General features: G+C 56.9%; 1 protein-coding gene across 8 annotated transcripts in view; it reads right to left on the bottom strand.

Moving 5' to 3' along the window:
- TCF7 (transcription factor 7) overlaps window positions 1-18,110 on the bottom strand; it is a 32,060-nt gene extending 13,950 nt beyond the window's left edge. For all 8 annotated transcript variants that reach the window (XM_086411578.1, XM_086411575.1, XM_086411579.1 and 5 more), the window contains exons 1-3: window positions 17,633-18,110; window positions 17,372-17,438; window positions 16,722-16,846 (exon numbers count right to left, since the gene is read on the bottom strand). In XM_086411578.1, coding sequence (XP_086267704.1) covers window positions 16,722-16,846; window positions 17,372-17,438; window positions 17,633-17,884 — 444 coding nt within the window. In that variant the 5' untranslated portion in view covers window positions 17,885-18,110. The remainder of the gene's footprint in view (window positions 1-16,721; window positions 16,847-17,371; window positions 17,439-17,632) is intronic.
- Window positions 18,111-20,149: the final 2,039 nt, after the last annotated feature.

Here is a 20,149-nt window from a genome sequence, read left to right as displayed (position 1 = left end):
GACCTGGTGCCCCATGCCCCCCTCAGCCAACAGAACGTCCCGCTCCACGGCCTCAGCACAAGGCTGTCCCAGGGCTAGGCTGCCCAGACAGCAGGGTGGAGTTGCCTGGGGCCTGCCTGCGTCTGGGGAACTTAGTGACTGGAGCTTCTCTCCTCCCCTGATGGTGACTGTCCCGTTCCTAGGGAAGGAGGCAGGCCTTGATGGATTGTCTGCCACCCCTCATCCCCGAATATCTGGACGGCACAGCCTCTTCTAACCTCTGCAAGCAGAGAGCTGGGCACTCATGGTGGGATGTATAAGCCAATGACAGACGGGACAGCAGACTGTATTCCTTGACCAGCACACTCCCACACCCTTGTTTTGACTTCTGCATACAGCCCTTTCCCGTTTCCCTCCAGACTGCAGCACTCAGGACGAGTCCAGGACTCTGAGACCCCTGGGCTGGGAGGCCATGCCTGCTGAGGCCTTAGCACAGGCGGACCTTCCTGCCTTGGCATTGCTCTTACTGTTCGTCCCACGCCACTTCAAAATCCATCATCCCAAAGCGGGTCCTCATCCTTCTGGGCTTAGCCCATGTCTGGAGATTCCTCACTCTGGTGCCCTCACATGCCCTCCTCTTGTTGAGCAGGCTGGAGCCAGGAAGAGGCCCTAGGGCAGGGCCAGGCAGGAGGAGGTGGAAATAAGGGACTCCTGAGGTCGGTCTCCCCTGCTCTGAAGGCGAGCTTGGGCCTGGCTGCTCCTGCCTCCCTCTCCCCACCCCCACTTCCTGCAGGCTCAGGTGAAAAATAAACACAGTCGGCATTTTCCCTGCAGACCGCAGAGGTCCGCTTACAGGCTGTGTGCACCCTGAGAGCCCTTGCCACCGCCAGCAGAGAAACTCCCTCGCCTCTGACGGTTGACTCTGAAAACCCCCAAACGCTTGAGCCCCACAACACTTTCCCAGCGAAGAAAGTTGCTGCTTCCTCTGGTCTCAAGCCTGGGGGGGTGGGGAGCGTGTCAAGCCTGACAAGGTCCTCCCAAGAAGACCTCCCCTTGGCAGGGGACTGTGCCAGGAGAAGCACCCCCACCCTCCCTGCCCCCACCCAAACACACACATAAACACACTGTACCAGAATTCACAGTTGATCATTATCAGCAGAGACATTCAGTCAGGGTGTATTTACTATGCTCCTACTATGTATCAGGCAAAAGAACTTTCTCGGCTAGAAGAAAGCATCTGCTAATGGCAGATGATTATGAGAGGCACAGCTGTACCCTGTGCCAGGCATAGTTCTGAGCGCCTTGCAGATTTTAACTCACAGACTCCTAAAACAAACCTGTGATACAGGTGTAATTATTATCCCCATTTGATAGATGAGGAAACTTGAGGCAGAGACATCACATAGCTTGCCCAAGGTCACACAGCTTGTAAGCGGCAAAGCTGAGCTTCCTTCCACCCATGGTGCTGCAGAGGCCCTCTGGTCGCGGACCAACAAGGGGGAGCAGGGGAAGGAGCCCTAGTCCTCAAATCAGTCTCCCTGCTTCAGCCTAGTTGGTCAGTCACCTAAGTCAGTGCTTCCCTGACCCTAAAAAATGCTCCTGTAAGTTCTGAGACCCCACGCTGGGAGCTTCCGTGACGGCAGTATTTAGACACGACCCCCAGGGCCCCAGCTCACATCACTCCTCACCCTCTCACAGCCACACCCCAGCCTTGTCCAGCCTCACAGGCCTGCTTTTCTCTTACCCAGGCACCCAGCTCAACTTCACCTCAACACCTTGCCTACCCCTTGCGCGCTGCGCTCTCCTGCTAGCTTTCCATATTTCCTTCTCCTCTTTGCCAGATTCCTTCTCATCCTGACCTCAGTCTAAGGGCCACTTCCTTAGAAAGGGCTGTAACCTGGGAGGGGCTCCAGCAGCCCAGCAGGTGGAGGTGCCTACTTGCTGCAGGAGTGGCTGGCGGTCCCGGAGGGCAGAAGGGGCTTGTTGGTCCTCTCTGCCTCTCCAGGGTCTGTACTTGGCTTATTCACTAAGACTTTTAAACAAAGGCCTCTAGAAGTTCTGGTGCCCCAGAACTTCTGCACGCCCACCCACTCATCCACCATGAACCTGACTCCAGTCTCTTGGCTCCTAGAAGGCAGGGGAGGGAATTCCTGATGCCTGCTTTGAAGCTGGGGAAAGGCCTTTGGGGACAAGTCCACAGCAGGAGTCCGATCCACACCTTGAACACAAGGTGGCCTACTGAGAGTGACGGCTCTCTGTGCCAAGGGCACACACATGAAGTTGAGAACTGTAAACGCCACACTTGACAGCTCATTTGAGGCCAGCATTATCCTTCCCATTTTACACATGAGGGAAGTGAGGCTCAGGGACACTGAGAAAGTTGCTCAAACATACTCCCTTGAGTCAGTGCTGGGGACCCCTTTAGAACTCTCGGGGTCTTCGGCGATGTCAAACAGTCACAGTCTCATCTCTCCCCTCCTCTCCCTCTGCTCCAGCCACTGAGGGCTGCTGGCTCAAGGGCAAGGCTGTTCCCTCTGCCTGGGGAGCCATCGTCCACAACTTGCTGGGTCCTCTGGCAGTGTATGCAGGCAGGGCCCAATACAAGTCAGTGTTTGGGGAGAATGCGGCAGCACTGGACAAAGCACCCTGGCTGGACACAGCAGCACACAGGAGGCTGGGAGGAGCTGGGCGACTGCTGGGACTTCGGGACATCTTGCCTGGCACCTGGGAACCCATGCCGCCTTCCATCGCATCTCCTCCTTTCTCCAGACGGTCAAAGCCAGGGTTGCCAACTTCATACGGTACCTTTGTGCTAATTGGAAAAAGTACCCCCTCTGGAGAGACACCTGGGTCCATACCAGGGCACACGGCTTGGGGAGCATAGTGCAGGCTGGATCTCAACTCCTTGGCCCAGATCCCCTGCGTAATCCCAGAGTGGCCCTGCTCATAAGGCCCTCTCCAGTTCTCACTTCTCTTCCCTGCATTGCCAGAAACTACGCGTGTCAACTCTGAGAGTGCCCCTGAGCATCCACTCTGGTCTTGATCAGTTCCTCTGGATGCCTCCCAACTCCAGGGTCCCTTAGTGCCTACCACAGCTCCCCCAGACCTCTCTATCACCGATGGTGTGTAAGTGCCAAGGAGTCTGGCCAGTTGCTGAGTGGGAACCCCCCCTACCCCTACACACACACATAAGGCCTGGGACAATGAGAATGAACTTCCCAGAAGGAAGCAGGTCCCCTTTCCAAAGGGGAATTCACCTGCGTATCAGCCAAGCCTTGAAGTGTGGGCTCCCACAGATCCCACCTCTGCAGATACACCCTAGCTGGGCTCATGCCCCTTTATCCCCACCCCTACTCTGGGCCCTTCTGCCCAGGACATGGCGCTCTCCAGGGGATGGCCCTCCAGCTCCCCGCCCCTCACAAAGCATGGAGCGGTGGCACTGTGGCCCGCAGAGCTGGGGGACTGGGGGATGGCTGGGCCACCCGCTAGTAGACCAGGAGGCTTCAGTCCTCCCGCCAGCACGGGACTGTTGCCAGGGATGCACAGAGCCCCACCAGGCCCCTGTGGCCAGTCCACCAGCTGCCTGGTCCTGACATCAGATAGTGGGGCCCTGCCACAGCAGAGGTGAGGACCAGAGAGCCACAGGCAGCCTTGGCAAACCACAGGCCTGCTCTAGACCCAGCCCAGCCCTGAGGCGCCCTCAGAGCTAGCGGAACCTCACTGAGTGGAGTGGCCTGGCCCACAGCCTCCAGCGGTTTCTATGCATTCGTTTACTTTTGTTTTCCTTCTTCCTCTTTGAGGTAAACGCCCCTCAGGACAGGATGTTTTTAGAGGAAAATATAAGCTTCCGGGAGCTGCTGCAGCGGAGCTGCTAGTTGATACACCGACACATTTTTGAGGACTCTGCAGCAGCCCTGGGGCTGGGCATCCCCCGGTCCAGGGAGTCACTCTCCCAGCTCCTCGATCTCAGTGCCCAGCCACCTGGGACCCCGCGCGGACTGAGGCAGGCCAGGGGCACAGCATCAGCTCAGGCTGTCTGAGGCAGTAGGGAAAGCTGGGCTCTGGGAGGACAGCATCTGAGGAAGTCAGAGGTTTTGTTACCCTAGGAGTGAAACCAAGAGGCTTTGTGGAAAAGTCCTGAAGAAGGTGAACATGCAGGTTTAGAGATGGCAGCCCCTACTAGTGACAGCCTCCTGTATGCTGGGCACCCCGAAGAGTCCCACCCTGCAGAGTCTTCCCAGCCACTGCGTGATCTGTGTGTACAGACTGTACAGACGAGGAATGGAAGACAGGAGAGGGAAAATGACTTGCCCAAGGTCTCAGAACAAGTAGTGATAGATCTGGATTTGAATCCAGCCTCTTGGGTTCCCGGCCAGAGATCTTTACCGCTCAGTGACAGGCCCCACAGGCCAGCTGGTGGTAGCCAGCGAGGACACCACACGTGTTAGGCCCAGGGGCCGAGTGGTTGCCAGATTCTCCCTTGCCCACACCAGGTCTCCTCACTGAGACCTCCACCCACCCAGGACCCCAGGGATCACCGACTTCGCCAGCAACACCCTGCCAGTAATCTCTCTTGGAAAAAACTGACCAGCTGTGTGACTCTGACCCCCATCTCGTTCTGTGTGAAGGGCGTTTTCACCCTGCCCTCTAGGTGGTGATTTTGGTCCTCAATTATAAATGACTAAAGGAACCATGAGAAATTCTTCCTATGGGGTCTGGCCTCTGTTTTCCCAGTCCGCGTGCAGCATTTGCGGGGGTGGGGATGGCAGGCAGGGATGGCCACTGGCAGAAGAGTGAGTGTTCTGCATAGGAGCAGGAGCCAGGCAGGCCCTGGAGAGGTGGGGGCTGATGGTTAGCAATGGCTTGAGGCTGGGAGGTGGAGACTTGGAGATCTCATCCCCAACCTTGGCACTGCACTCCTGCCCCAGTTAATTCCAGCCAGCTTCTGAGGACCAAAGATAAGAGAGGGGTCTGTGAATTCCTCGGTCTGTTTAGCTGCCTGTACCAGCCCCGGTAGGACAATTCTGCCATGGGGCCCCAGTCAGGAAGCTCACTTGGGTCTGACCCTGGCAGCTAAGGCCCTTGGGGCTCTGCCTAGACTCGGTCCAGCTAAAGGTTTATCCCCTGTGAACAAGGAGTGAAAAGGAGTGGCTGGAGGCTTCGGGGCCCAGGATGCTCCCCTCCCCAAACCCTCACACCCAGTGTAAGCTGACAGAGGAGGGCAGGGCTGCTCCAACTGCCACAGAGGCCCTCGTGAGGTGGAGCACTCTAAAGAGGTTGAGTCAGGGGGTTCTGAAAAAAGCCACACCAAACAGCTTTTACAGACACGCACCTGCGTCTAACAGTATAAAAACAGAGGAGAGGGTGAAATACTACATTCTTGGCGGGTGGGGAGCCAAGGGGACCCAACTGTAGCTAAAAAACCCAATTTTTAAAAGAATGAGTGGATAGCTATGTTGCCTAAGAGGCAGAGTGGCATGTGATAAGGGCAGGGAACAGAGAGGTAGATGTTGGAGATCATGTTTCTCCTCCAACACGGGCAAGGTACATGTCTCCATGCTTTGGCTTCCCCATCTGTACCATGTCCATATCTCATAGGGATGAAATGAAATAATATTTGTGTCTGGTAATTATTTTTTTAATTAATGAAGAAGAAAACAGAGGACAAAGGAGAGCATGTTCCCAGACCAAGGCTTTTCAGGAAAGCTGGCCTTTGTATCAGGCTGGGGCTGCTGGCCCTTGATCTCCTTTGGACTGCTGCCAGATTGCTGTTGGGCCAGACTGCTGAGCTCCTGCCTAGCCTTCAGTGACAAGAGCCGGGGTGGAACTAGGGTGGGAGGTGCAGAGGAGGGCAGCAGTAGAAGCAGAAACTCTCAAAATGTCCTAGCAAGGTTGGCAGGTGGATCTGGTTCCCAAGCAACTTTCCCAAGGGGTTTGGCAAAGGGACACCCACGCCCAGGGATGCCCTCAGATTTCTCAGTCCAGCCAGTCCCACTGTCTTAGAACCGAGGATACCCTCTAGTCCATTCCTGGACCACACAGAGGAGGGCCCCTGGGCCAGAGAAGTCTAGCAATGAGCTTCCAGCTGAGCCCAGACCAAAGTTAGAAAGAGGGAATCCACTGATACATAATCCTAAACTGTCCTTGCATCATGCATCAGAACCTGATGCAATCTTGTTTTTTATTTGGCCCCGCTTAGTGGCTTGAGGAACCTTAGTTCTCTGACTAGGGATTGAACCCATGCCATTGGCAGTGAAAGTGCAAAATCCTAGCCACTGGACCGCCAGGGAATTCCCAAACCTAATGTAATCTTGAATGTCATTTATAAACACTTTTCCAGGTAAAACACTTTTCCAGGTAATATTTATTCTGGAAGCCCCGAGGTCCTGCTTTCAACCAAGAAACACAGCTCTTGGCCCTGGTAGCCCTGACCTTGCCAGGCATTGGTCCAGCCCTGACCCAAGTCCAGAACTTTGAGGTCATGCCCAAGGGGGGCAGGAAAGCACCAAATCTTTCCTTGAGGCCAGAGGAATCCAGCTCATAAACTCAGCGGGAGTGGGGGTAACATTCAGCTTTGCAGCCTACAGTGACCCCAACTAACTGCACAGATTTGAGAGCAGAGGGACAGAGCAGAGTCTGGGCTCTGGGGGAAAAGAGTCCACGTCCTGACGCTGCCAGGTACTAGCACATTCTTAACCTCTCTGAGCCTGAGTTTTCCCATCTGTAAAATGAGAGCTATATAGCGACTACTTTCTTGGCTTCTGGTAAGGATCTTGATATCGGGATTAAAGGTCCCTGGCACAGGTCTGGCACTTGGGAGGCTCTTGACACATGCACTATTACCGTGGCTGTTGTTACTCTCTCAACAGCTGTTTACGAGCACCTACTATGTGTCATGCTCTCTGCTGGCCACTGAGAGAGTCTAGCAGTGAAGAGGACAGATGTGGTCCTGGCCCTGTAGATCCTCTCTCGCCCTTTTGATCCAAACCACCATCCCTAAACCCCTATCCCAACATGGTCATCAATCCCTACGGCCTCTGCAGTCCCAGCTTCATCTGTCCCACACCCTTTGGTCTATGTTCATGCCCCAGCCCCACCCAGGGGATTGCCCACCACAGCTGGGAGGTTCCTGGGCTGCAGACTGCTTCAGAGCCTGCCTTCGAGCTCTGGGCTGGCTGCTGCAGCACAGCATATACTCAGGGCTGCCCTGCCTGGACCCCAGCTACAGCCAGCAGAGACCTCACTGTAAAACTCTCCAGAGGCTGCTGCTCAGCGTCCCTAAGGGCCCACCCACCCTCTGCCTGCCTGGCCACCGGGCCAGCCACAGAGCCATCTGATTTGAATGAAACTTAAAACTTAATGACTTTCATGCTGGTTATTTAAAACGCAATGTAATTTTCTTAAACACCCTATTATTTCCTTTGATAGCTACAAAGCTTCCCCCAATCCCATAAGCATGTTTATTTTTAGGGAAAAGAGTGGTTTTGCAGTTGGTCATAGAGACCAGAGGGAAAGGAGCCCACAGAAAGTAGGGCAAAGAGTCAACCTTGGCAGCCTGGAGACCCACAGCTGCCCTGCCTTTGTGCTGGGACAGATTCCCCACTGACACCATGGGGTCCAGGGCAGGACCCTGCCCTTCTCATACCAGCACATCCACCAGTGGCCCTCCTGTCCACCATCTGACGGCAGTCAAGTCCCCCTTCCCATGCTTCACCTCCACAGGGCCCCAGTGTCCCTCCTGTGAGACAGTTCCACTGGCTTCCACAGACATGCCAGCCATATACAGGTCTGGGGAAGGGGGCCTGCGGTTACTGACACACTCTGGGCAGCCTCCTCCTGGCTCCTCCAGACATTGTGCCCTAGGTAAGGCCTTGAGGCCTGAAGCATTGACCAGCTGGATGAGATCTGTGCTCAGATAAAGTGGCCTCAGGCAGTGGCTGCCCACACTGGGAGGGTGGGTGGGTGTGGCCCTGCCAGTCGGGGCTCCCTGGCAAAAGGGACAGCCTAGTGGTGGGTGTGCGTGCGGAGGTCAGCTGAGCCCCGCCAATGCGGGGCGTCCTCTGGGAGTGGCTATTTTTAGATCCCAAGCTTTCATGTGGCCGAGTGATGTGCAGTTTACAAAGCATTGGTAATGTGTTTCAGATGGCGGCCCAGCAGACCGGGAGGCTGGGCCTGCTGCCACCAGAGCCAGGTCAGAGTTAGTCAGAATACCCTCAGCTGGACTCCTGTCACCTGTCCCTCCCGCCCTCCAATTCCCTCTTGCCTGATGGGGAGGCTGGGTCAGGAGCAGTTCTTGCAGTGCCCAGCAAAAAGCCCCAGCTGAGGCCCACCGGAGCAGCAGGCCTCTCCCACTAATGCTTATCTGACCTTCAGGAATCCTCATGGCCAGGGCTCCCTACCCCCATTTACAGAGGGAAACTGAGACCTAGAGAGGTTGACAGATTTACTTGAGGTTACACGCCAGGGAGGAGGTGGCCTTGGCTCCTGGCTTCCTTGCCTATCAGAGCCTCCTCCCATCATGGGCAAATTGGGCTCCCTGGGAGGGGGTGATCTGCCCTCCCTGGCCAGGCTGCCCTGGTGGTGGGCTAGGGCAGCTCTAACCACGTGAACCCCCAGAACTCACTGTTCCCTGGGGCCACATCCTGCCCATCCATGCCTGCAGCCCTAGCCACACATTCGTCGTTATTTGCAAGCAGACAGTGTGGGGCCCAGACAGCCTCGTGTCCTTGGAGAGAAGAGATGGTTGTTTCAGTGGGAGGGGTAAAGGGGTTGGCAAAGCATCTGCTTTCTCTGATCTCCAAGGAGCTCTGGCTGTGTAGTTGGCTGTGACATGAAGGCCGTGTGTCACCATCTCCCTCTGCACTCTAAAGCCATATCTGCTGGTACAGCCCAGGCAGGCAGGCTCCATGGGTGGGACAGGCTACAAGGCAGCCTCCCCCAAGAGAGGGCCACACTCAGGCCCACCTTGGCCAGGGACCCTATCCAGTAAGGGACAGTCCCTTTTCCCCCCAGGGAATGGGAGCCCCATGTCCTACAGGACCCTCTGACCAAGACAAACCCTCCAGGCTGCAGCTTAGAGACTACATGTGCCAAGGCTGATGAGGACCACTCCTCTTTAAGGGGAGGGAGGTGGCACCCACGTCCAAACCCCAAGTATCACAGGTCTGTGAGCTGAGGCAGCAGACTACCTGAAGGAAGGAGATAATAATGTCCTGGGTTCTCAGAGACCTTCCACAGACTCCTGGGGCCTTGGAGTCCTGCTAGAGACAGAGCTGATGAGGGGGGCTCTCCAAACCCTGGCCGGGGTTCAGTCCCCTCAGGGACAGGAGGCGAGGCCCTGGCCTCGTGATCCTGGAGACAGACTGAGAGTCCAATGAAGTAACACGAAACTTCCACCTCTGAGGCACTCCTTCCTGGCATGTGCCAGCCTGCTCGGGTCTCCCCTGCCCAAAGCCCACCCCCTCCCTGGCCCTGCCCGCCTCCTCCAGTCACCCTGTGCCTCCCAGCATCCGCCTGCCAGCCTTACCCTCTCTGTCCAAGTCAGACCATTTCCCGTGGGCACCATGCTGCCCTTCATGCTGCCAACTCCTGGGCTGTGGCAGCAGCACCGCCTGGGCACATGCTAGGCCTTCCATGCTGGCCCTTCTCCAGCCTCACAGACCCTGGGCTTTGGCGGGCCCTTCCAGTGGCCAAGAACATACTCATTTCTGCCCCTCCTCCTCTGTTCCAGCTGTCCCCCAACCTAGAGCGTTCCCCCACTCCCGCCTTCACAGGTTCTGGGCCTGCCAGAACAGCCCCCTGCCAGGAAACCTTCCTAGCTGCCCCACCAGCCCCTCTCCTCAGCGTGCTTTATCCAACACGGCCGGCACTGAGCCCCCAGGAGAGTCTCTCGGCCTTGCCAGAACTGAGCCCTGGAGCGGGCAGAGGCAGCCGTCCCCTCTGTGCTGAGCCAAGGCCAAGTACCCGGAGCGGGGGGGTGGGGCTCAGTGAATACCAGTTAGGGGTCTGGACCAGGATTCTAGATATAGCGGGCACCACGTCGTTGACCAGCTGAGAGCCCTCGGGTTGGCCAGGTGGACAGCTGTCCTCTTTGCTCTGCCCCAGGGGAGCCGGCTGAGGGGCTGAGGATGGAGAGCGTCAGGGGCTTCAGTCCAGCCCCCTTCAGGGGTAGTTACTGCACCTCCTGGCATGGCGTCCTTTACAAAGGCCATTCCCCACAGTGTTAACAACCCCTCCCAGGCTGGCACCTACTGTGTGGCAAGAACTCCACATACATCAGCTCGTTCCATTCCACAGCAACCCAGGGAGCTAGGAACCTTCACTATCCTTGTTTTTAGGTGAGACAATAAAGCCCAGAAGAGTTAACTTACCCAGAGCCACTCAGCCAAGGAGTGGAAGGTAAGGCGTCTGAGGGTAGAGCTTCCCAACTCAGGCCTTCCACCTCCACTCCTCTAAGGGGCCATGGATAAGTCCCTTCCCTGACACGACCTGCTGTCCCCACCTGCAGAGGAGGGCTGGCACCCCAGGACCCATGCACTGTACCATGGGGGAGGGGGAGCCCTGTGACCTGATAAAACACCTGTTTCCTCCACCGGAGTCTTGTTTGTCCACAGTGGCAGGAAGCAGCCAGTCACAAGGCATGAGGGAGCGTGACTGTATGGCTTCGGGACCGCAGCTGCTCCCCCTGCCCCTCCACGCGGCTCTGTGCCCACCCTGCTCCACCCGGACCTCAGCTGTTGTGTGACTTGAAACCACTGCCCCCAGACCTCATTCTCACAGCTCAGCTAAACCTCCCTTCATGCGGGGACAGGGGGTGGGAAGTGATCTCAAGAGGACCCAGGAGGGCATGGGCTGCCAACTGCCCATGAGAAGGGACCACCAAGACCCCGCCTCCCACTCCAACCCCACTCATATCTAAGTCTCAGGGCACCTGGGGAGGTGGGCAGAGCTGGTATGGACAGCCCTGTTTACTGCCTGTGACAGATGGTTCGGGAAACCCTGTTCAGGCCCGGGGAGGAACACCTGGGTGCTAGCGGCCGACACAGGGCTCGCCGTCAGCCCCTCCCTCTGCTCCTGAGCTGGAGGCACGGATGGGCAGTCCTAAGCTGCGGCAGATGGCAGGTGGGGCAGGTCTGCAGGACGGGCGGGCCTCCTTCAGGGTGACTTCCTAGGCCTGAAAGGCATCACGGAGGCCCCCCTGAAAGTTTCCACCCTAGGGGTATGCGGGTGTGGGGGCTGCAGATTTTCCAAATACCACACAGCCCTCCAAGTCAGGAAGGAATCCAAGTCAAAATTACTTTTAAGTCTCACTGCCCAGCTCGAACCTATAAAATGAACAACAAAAGAGGGGAAACGCCATGTGGGCTGGGCTTGGGCTCTGCCAGGAACCCTCTGTGAACTGGGGCCATGGGGAAGCAAAGCCGCGATTCCTTCCTACCTCTTGAGCCCACAGTTCTCACACTTTGCTCCAGGAAAACAATCAGTGAGCATCATTCCCACTGGTAAAGAAGGCAACCCGTGTGAAAACTAGAAGTCACATGAGGGAGAAGCGAATAATAAACATGAGGGGAGACAAGCAAAGAAGCCACACGTGGGCACTGCCCGGGGTGCACCCCACACCCTGGAAGCACTGGGACGAGACACAGGAGGTTGTGCACAGGGGGACCGTGTGAGAAGAGCTCGGAATGGTTCAGAGGCTAATGGCCACAAGGGTCTTTCCCCTTTTTTCCCTTACAAAATAGCTTCAGCCCCTAACATATGTAAAGGGCTTCTGTATGGCTAGGGAAGGAGGGGCCTCTTTCAGACAAATCTCTAGGGTGGTAGGAGAGGATTCTCAGGACAGAATGAGTGGCTGTGGCTGTGGCTCCCAGCCTGGTCCCAGGATTCACACTTTTCCTCCCAAGAATCCCTGGGTGAGGAAGGCATCGAGGAGGGGCCCATATACCCAAGTCCCCACTCCAGCGTTCAGACCCCAAACTCTGTGGCCCAAAGTAGAGTTAGTACCACTGAGCCACCACTGGTCCCAGAGGGGCCAGGGCAGCAAAGGAAAAGGGATCAGTTGTGGCCAAATCCTGACCCCCAAGCCCACGTACACTGGCACCTTCCTGGGCACGTCCCTGATACCCCTGCCTCTAGTCCTCACTCCAACTCTGGGAGGAGGGCTTACTACTCTCGTTGTGCTGAGGAGGAAACTAAGGCTCAAAGATATTTCTGACACATGGGCCACCTCTGGCCTGAGCATGGCAACTGCATCATAAACCAGTGCCAACCTCCTTGGCCTGAAATGCTACTAGGGTGGGCAAGGCAGCTGAGGCCTGGGGCGGGGTGTGATGGAGGGCCCCACTTGGATGGTCAGAGCCAAGTATCTCTGAAGAGGTAACATCTGAATACGCCCTGGGTGAGGAAATGAGAAAGTGGCAGTGAGGTGAAGAGCTGAAGAGAATGCCAAGCTGAAGGAATGAGTGTGAAGGTTTTGAGGTACAAAGAACTCAGTGTCCTGTCAGGGCACTGGGGGGCTGCTTTTTAGGGAGAGAGGAAGAGTGTGGTGCAGATGAGGAGGGGCGGTCAGCAGGGGCTGGCCACCTAGGCACTAAGGCTGTGCTGAGTGGCTCAGATTTTACTCCAAGACCAATGGGAGCCTCTACAGGGTTTAATCGGGCAAGAGGTGCGATCTGACTTTTGTTCAGCTCCTTGGGGATCCTGGATTGAGGGTGAGGGTTAGGGTGGGGACCCAGGTCTGTCAGAGGGACTATAGAGGCGGCTGCCCTCCTAGGGGAGGGATGGTGATAGTTTGGGCTTGGGGGTGGCAAATTCAATAGAGAAGTAGATGATCTGGGATGTCTGGAGAGGAGCCCAGATGCCTGCCAGTCCCCGGTGTCTTTATTTGGCAGACTACTCCTTCAAGGAGCTGCTCAGCAGACCCTCTCCCACAGCTCAGGAGGGGCCAGGTATGCCCAGGACACTGCCAGCTGGCCCTTTTGTAACAGGACTCTTCTGGCCAGGGATCTAAGTCTATTCATCTGTCTCCTCCGCTCAGCTGGGCACTCTCAGAGAGGCTGCTTCTGGTCCATCTGGTACCCAGCCTGGTGCCAAACTCATTCACCCCAACCAGGGCTAGTGACCAACCATCACTAACCCTCCCCCGCAAGGCCTCAATGCTTGTCTTCTGAGGGGTGTGGAGGGCTGGGTGGGTGCATCTCTGCAGAGCTCCCCAGGACAGGCTGGCCATGCGTCAGCAGCACTTCCTTCCTCTGCTCAAGTCTTGCTATTACCCTCACCTCCTGCTCCCCCAGGCTCGCTTGCACGATCCTCACTTGGACTTCAGACCTTGGAGTCAGAGAATGTGAGCCCAATGGCCAGGAGCCCAAGCATGAATCCACTGCTTCAAGTGGGCACCTCCACCTCAGAGGTCTCGGGGCATGCCCAGACACCAGGATGGCACAGGGAAACAGCCCCAAGTCCCTGCAAGAGCCAAAAGGCTCAGCTCAACTATTTTTTTTGGGAATTGAGATGTAATTTACATACCTTGAAATTGACCATTTTAAAGTACACAATTCAGTGGCTTTTAATATGCTCACAAGGTTGTGCAACCATCCCCATGATCTAATTCCAGAACATATTCATCACCCCAAAAAGAAATCCCATACCCATTAGCAGTCACTCCCTATTCTCTTCTTCCCTGAGCCCCAGCAAACATTCCCCTACTTTCTGTCTCTGGATTTGCCTATTCTGGGCATTTCATCTAAATGGTGAAAGGCCCACCAGCCTTCTGGGCCACAGACAGCAAGCGGAGCCCCTGGAAGGGGCCAGAAGAGTGATGAGGCCTCATATCCTTTCTGAGATGAGAATTTGCACCAAACTGTCAGTTCTGCACATCCTAGAGTCTGAGTTTCCCTAAGGAGTGATGCCTCACTCATCCCAGAAATCCCTTAAAGTCTGGCCCAGGACCAGGTCATTGCCCTCCCCACTACAATCCCAGAGCGGAGCAAACAAAACAAAACAAGCAGTGGCTACGGGGCTAGGTTTGTCTGCAAACCTACATGAGGCTCCTGAAAGACATTAGCTGTGAAATTAACTTTGACCTAATTTCCACTTCCAAAAACAGAGTTTGCGAGGAGCCAAGTACCAAAAAGAAGAAAAATCTCCCTCTACACCCCTCTGGTAGCTCCTGACAAGATTCCAGTCTGCCTACTTTGAGGTATCCAGCGTAGTAGCCACATGGGCGTTCCATCCAGACAAGGGCAGAGGAGGTCCCTGGCATGGGTTTTCCCTACTGTCAGGGAAGGTCAAGCGATCGGCCTTAAGCTCCCCAGCACAATTGTTGACCAGTTGATTCTCTCAGAGAGGGCAAAGAGCAAGAGGGGCCTAGTTCCAAAGCCCATGGGCAGGGGCTGGGCAGCGTGTCCTCTGTTCCCTGAAGATGGCCTCAGGAAAACACAGCATTGGGGGAAAAAACCTCCAAAGGCAATCCTTCCTGAGGACCTCACAAGGGGCTCCTAACCCACTGTAAGAGTATCTTTCCTCATTCTAGACACAGGAACCTTGAATCACATGATAAATGGGTTCCCAAAACACAGGGTCAATTAATTTTGCCTTTTAAAAGCTCACCATATTTTAAATGTCCACATAACTCTTCTAGTAACACAAACACCTACTACTCTTCTAGCTGTTCCTTTGTAACAGGTTTGCTTAAAGGAGGGCCCCCCATATTCACGTACATCTTCCTCACCCAGCGTCTCCCCAGTGCAGGCCCTCCTGTGCCTCTGTTCTTGTCTCCAGCCCTACGGAGCAGCCAATGCCAGGGCACAGAAAGTCAGCTCCAGAGCCTGCCCTCTTCCTGTGAGCCCAGAAGCCAGGCTGTGGGAGGCAACGGCAGGCTGGGGAGGAGGACAAAAGGATTCGCCCCTATAAGAGAGAGTGTGACGCACAGAAACGCATCTGCTGCAGCTTGAGAAGGATCTCAAAGTTTAAAAGATAGCTGATCCAGGCAAGGGGAGTGGTGGTGTGCCTGTTCCAGCCCCCGCTCCCCCCTGAGTCCTGACTGCTGGAGGCAGCCGGCCATCTGCGACACTCTGACCAGTATAAGCTAAAGGACACCAAATGGTTCCATCACCACACCCTTGTGGAGAACAAGGCACTCCCACTCTGGGCACTCCCCTACCACTTGCCCAGACTGTGAAAGGAACTCAGAAACACCGCCTTTTCCCTGCACCTCTGTGGCATCACAAGACGCTGGAGGGAACCTGCCTGCGAGGTCTGTTTTGAGCCTTTTCTTTAGTTTTGATTATCAGCAACCCCAGCCTCCCGTCAGCAACTCAGCTACTGGTGTTTAGGCAGTGGTGGGTTATGTCCCACCACCTGGGCCCAAGTCTAAGAGTTTATACCTTGTAGGGAGCCCCCAAAGTATATTTGTTAATAGCAGGCTCATGGAAGGTAGAGGTCTCTGGGGAGAGAGCTACTGTGTCAGGTGGCAAGGTCGGAAGGCAAGCAAGCCCCTTCCCCCACAGACTTGGAAGGAAGCAAATACCTCACAGACAGGAGCCAGAAAGCGACAGACCACTCAACCAACCAACGTGTTCCTTTACAGATGAAGGAACGGGGGTCCAAAGGGCAAGGAGCTTATTTCCAGTCAGCTGTTTACCAGGTTTTCCATCTTGGGTTTCTGGAGAGAAGCCCCAGTCTACTTTTTCACGCCCCACCAGCTTCAGCATGAAACTGCTTTCAGAACCTACCCTCCTCGCTCTTGATCGGAAAGAGCCTGGCAGTCACTCTCCACCCTCTGGGTGACGGGTGACCCCCCACCACTAGCATATGAGCTTCCCCCTGCTGGCCTGACCTGCACGAGGGTCTATGTTTGCACCCAACACCCACCCACCACAGACCCCAGGGCCCTTTCAATGTATTCTCGAAGCTCTAATCTCACCCCTGACTTGGGCCAGCTGAGCAGTCTGGAACTCTAATCTGAGTTTATCGTTAAGCACAGCTTTACTGCTGCCCCGAAGCACTCAGAAAAGGCTCTTCACACTTTAGGTCATCTGCACCAATGGGCAGAAAAGCACGGTTTGTAATGATCTTGCAGTCTTCTCAAAGCACTGAGTATTTGCAAATTGATTAAACAGGCCCCTAACTGACACTACTGATTTGAAACACCTTTGCAAGCCCTTCCTGGTGCATTTGAGACCAAGCCAGCTTCTTAAAAACCTAATTTCCCCACATTGTGGTCGGGTTCTTTCTCTGGGAAGGCCACATTCATGCCAACAAGGACAGAACGAGTAGGAGATGTTTCTCCTGTACAACCAGAAGACCTGAAGCAGCCCAGCTTTTCTACCCATTCCCCCCACCTTGGGACTTAGTGGGAGAAGGCTAACAGCAAAACTCAAAACTCCATGCCACTTACACCACCCTGAGGAGGGGTGGGTGATCTCAGCTTAAAAGTTCTTCAAGAAGATGCCACCCCAGCATCACCAAGCTCCAAGACAGAGCCAGCACCTGCTAGTGACCAAGCTGGGAAGACAAAAGCCAACCGCTGGAGGTAAGTGGGGGTGCTTGCGGCTGTCCTCTTTCCTTCAGGAACGATCTCTTTCTGGTTCAGATCCCACTGGGTGTGTATGGGGAAAAGGACGAGAACAGCGTTCTCCTGTATCTATTTTGTTCTAGGTAAAAGTCACTTCTTGCCCATGCCTCACATACCTGATGAAGGAGGTAGCAGGCACAAGGCGGGATGGGCTGCTGGGGCCACTTACCAGCGGGGGCTGCGGCTGGGGGTGCTGCCCTGCTCCCGAGGGGGGCGGGTAGTGCATGAGCAGATTGAAGGCGGAGTAGACGGTGTCTTTGTACATGCCGCTGGTGCACTCCGGGGCCTTCAGGCCTGGAAAAACCACAGCTGGTCAGAAGCGCCAGCCCGGGGCGGCTGGGGCTGAAGGCTGTCTGCTCGATGGAGAGAAGATCAGAATTGCCAAGGGGTCCCCTTCAAGTTCCTGACTTGAAGGGCTGGGGCGGGGGGGTCCCCGCAGTGCCAAGGTTTGACGAAGGACCCCGAGTTCGGGCCTCCCTTCCTCGACCCCAACTCTGCCCTCCGGCCAAGGAATCTTGGCCAGCGCTTCCTCCTCAAGACGGGGGATTAGTCAAGTCACCTGGACAGGAGGGGAGGCGGAGATGGCGGGGGTCTGTTTACTCCTATAAAGGTCAGGGCACCGGAAGTGACTCGAGCCTGGCGGCGCCCGGGAAACCCGCCCCCCACTCCCCCACCCCCTCGGTTTTACCGCCTCCTCGAGCTGCCGTGGGGGGCGGAGGGAGGCACCCCCTCGGCTCCCTCCCGTACTCGGCGGCCCGGCTCTCCCACCGAGGCCGGGCCTTAGCGGGAGGAGGGGAGCTGGGCCGGGCAGAAACTCACCGTCTTCCAGAGACTCTGGAAGTTTGTCGGGGAAAAGTCTCTGCGAAGTGTGTTCCCGCCCGAGAGCCTGCGGGGAGATCCAAAGGGGCCTTGAGAGGGCTGGGAAAGCTCGGGGCTCGGGGCCCGGGGCCCGGGAGGGGTCTGAGGGATGGGGACCCCTGAGAGCCGCGGGAGGGAGGGGCGGGGCAGCGCGAGCCGAGCGCCAGGGGCGATGGAGCGACGCGGCTTCTTAGGAGCAACGGGGCGCGGGCCAGCGCTCACCTCCGCCCCGACCTCGGCCTCGCCACGGGCACCGGCGCCCGCCCCCGGGACCCCCGCGTCGCCGGCCGCGCCCTCAGACTCATTGACGAGCGACGACTTGAGCTCAGCCAGGTCGCGCTCGGGGCCCGCGGCGCTGTCGCGGCTCTTGTCGTCCTGCTCCTCGCCCTCGTCCTGGAAGGCCAGCAGCTCATCCGGCGCGCCGAGGTCGTCGCCGCCGCCCGCGCCACCCCCGCCCGAGTCCAGCTGCGGCATGGTGCGCTCAGCCTGCGGGGGCGCGGGGCTCGGGGGTGCAGGGCGCGGAGCCGGCCCGGGAGGCGGCGAGCCCGGAGACCGGACCTCCGAGCCCGGATCGCAGCGGGCGGAGCGCGGGCTGACTCCGCCTGGGCGGGCTGCGGGCGCCGGGCGCGGGGCGCGGGCGCGGGGTTGAGAGGCTCCGGGAGCTGGCGGGTCAGAACATCAAAGGCGCCGCCGGCGGAGTGCCGGGGGCGGGGCGGGGACGCCGGGGGGCGGGCCCGGTCGGGGGCGGGACCAAAGTGCCCCCGCCCCTCCTCTCCTGGGAGAGGCCAGGACGCGCCCAGTGGGCGTAGTCTTAAAGGGCTAGCTCTCCCATGAGTAAATCGAATGGTGCGTCGGAGGAGCCTGAAAAGCATCACCCTTCTCCTGAAATGCGGGGAATCTAAAGGGGGTTCTTAACCCCGATTCCTCACCTACAACCAGGGATTCCCTTCCTGCGCCCAGGTTTCTTCCTCAGCTGTGTAGTGCTCTGGTCCCCTAGGCCTTTGGGGTTTGGGAGTGCCTTGGATAGGGAGCCAAGTTGTAAACAGTGTGTGTACCTGGGCTCAGTATAGTGTGTCCTGGGCTTGGAACTGGGGTCTTCCTTGAGCTTAGGGGCTGCTCGAGGCTATGCTCGAACACCGGGCCGGCAGAGTTAGGACTCCTCAAAACTCCATTCTCTGGGTGCATCTTCCAGCCCTCTGCCAATCTGGGACCTCCTTCCAGGTTGCCCTCACACAGCGCCAGCGCAGGCAGTATACTCTCTCACACATTTATTGAGTGCCTCTTATATGAGGGACTCATACATCGCATAACTGTGACGGGCCTCTCAGCCACGTGGCGGCTCAGAGGCGCGAACGCAGCCAAGAGGGCAAGAAAGAAGTATCCCTCCAGGGCCCATGCCAATCCTCCAGACCCGACCCACCCCCCACCCCCTACAACAACTCGTCCAACTGAGTTCCATGTCCGGAACCTGTGGCCCGGCCCGGAAGGCGAGGCTTTGGGCAGCTCCGTGGGCTGCCGGATTGTGATGAGGGGTTGGCGGTCCCAAGCAACTTAACCGGGAAGTGTCATTCGCGGAGAGTCCATTGACTCCGAGACTGGCGCAGGCCGGCCCTCAAAAGATCTAGGCTTCAGGGTCTATACGCAGAGGAGCGCCGGAACGTGAGCCAACTTCCATCTGAACTACCGGGCCCCTTGGGTCATGTCCATGCGGGCCTCCTCAGCACACTTGACTTCAGCTCAGCCACTGTATCTAGGCAAGATACAGGCCCTTTAGAATCGCGGTGCAGTAAACCGCAGACCCGGCAGGTTTCCGTGCGGGATTCAGTGTTGACCTTACCACGTCTCCCGAAAACAACCGGTGCAGAGGGTATTTGGGAGGAGAGAGCGTCTTAGACGCTTGTCCGGTTCAGAGTCCCAGAGGACTCCTGCAGCGGCGCAAAGCCTGGCCGGAAGAGGGCCGAGCCGCCCCTGCGTGTTCAGGCCCAGCCGGGCTGGCTGCGGATCAAAGAGCCGCCCTTCTCTGCGTTCAGATCCTATCTGCACCCGCCCAGCGGGGCGCCTCGGCCCCTCACTTCGGGGCTAGAGTGCCCATTTTTCCTCCCTTCCTGTTGCTGCGGGTGGAGTAGTGGGGGGGGGGGCTTTTGGGCACTAGTACTCAGTTTGGTGATGGAGATGTGGGACGACCCTGCCCATTAGGTTTCCCCAGACTCCTATTTTGGGTGTGAGCTGTCTGCTCAATCTCACTCATCCCCTCTAGAGAGAGAGAGAGAGAGAGAGAGCGAGAGCTAGAGACAGTGTGTGTGTGTGTGTGTGTGTGTGTGTGTGAGCTCACTCATCCCCTCTAGAGTGTGTGTTGGGGGCGGGGGTTGCTTCAGCCTAACTCAGCCCAGTTGGGAGGGGAGAAGGTACTGGAGGAGGGGCTCGCAGCTTCCCCCACCTCCTCTGCCCCTGAGGTCGCTGGGTCTGACCTTTGACTGAGCTTCCTCTGGGAAGCTGAATGGGAGTATAAATCTGCCCAACCCAAAAGCTTTGGAGGTCCTCCTCCGTTTTCGGGTGGCCCCAGCTTGGCAGGAGCCTCCTCTGGCACAAAGGTCTGCAAACCCATGCGGTCTCAGCGGACGTAGACCAGTGGGGATTGAAGATTTCTCCATGGAGAAAGGAGAGAAGTCAGGGCAACAGTGAAGTGGCTGGTTTGTTTTTCCCAATAAGGGTAAATTTTTTTTCAGCTTAAAGTATTAG

Source organism: Bos grunniens, chromosome 7 (assembly GCF_055505025.1).
Source record: "Bos grunniens cultivar Pamir isolate PY7600 chromosome 7, Bosgru_T2T1.0, whole genome shotgun sequence".
NCBI classification, from domain to species: domain Eukaryota; kingdom Metazoa; phylum Chordata; class Mammalia; order Artiodactyla; family Bovidae; genus Bos; species Bos grunniens.
The sequence above is the reverse complement of the archived record's forward strand: the minus strand, read 5'-3'. Positions and strand labels throughout refer to the sequence as shown.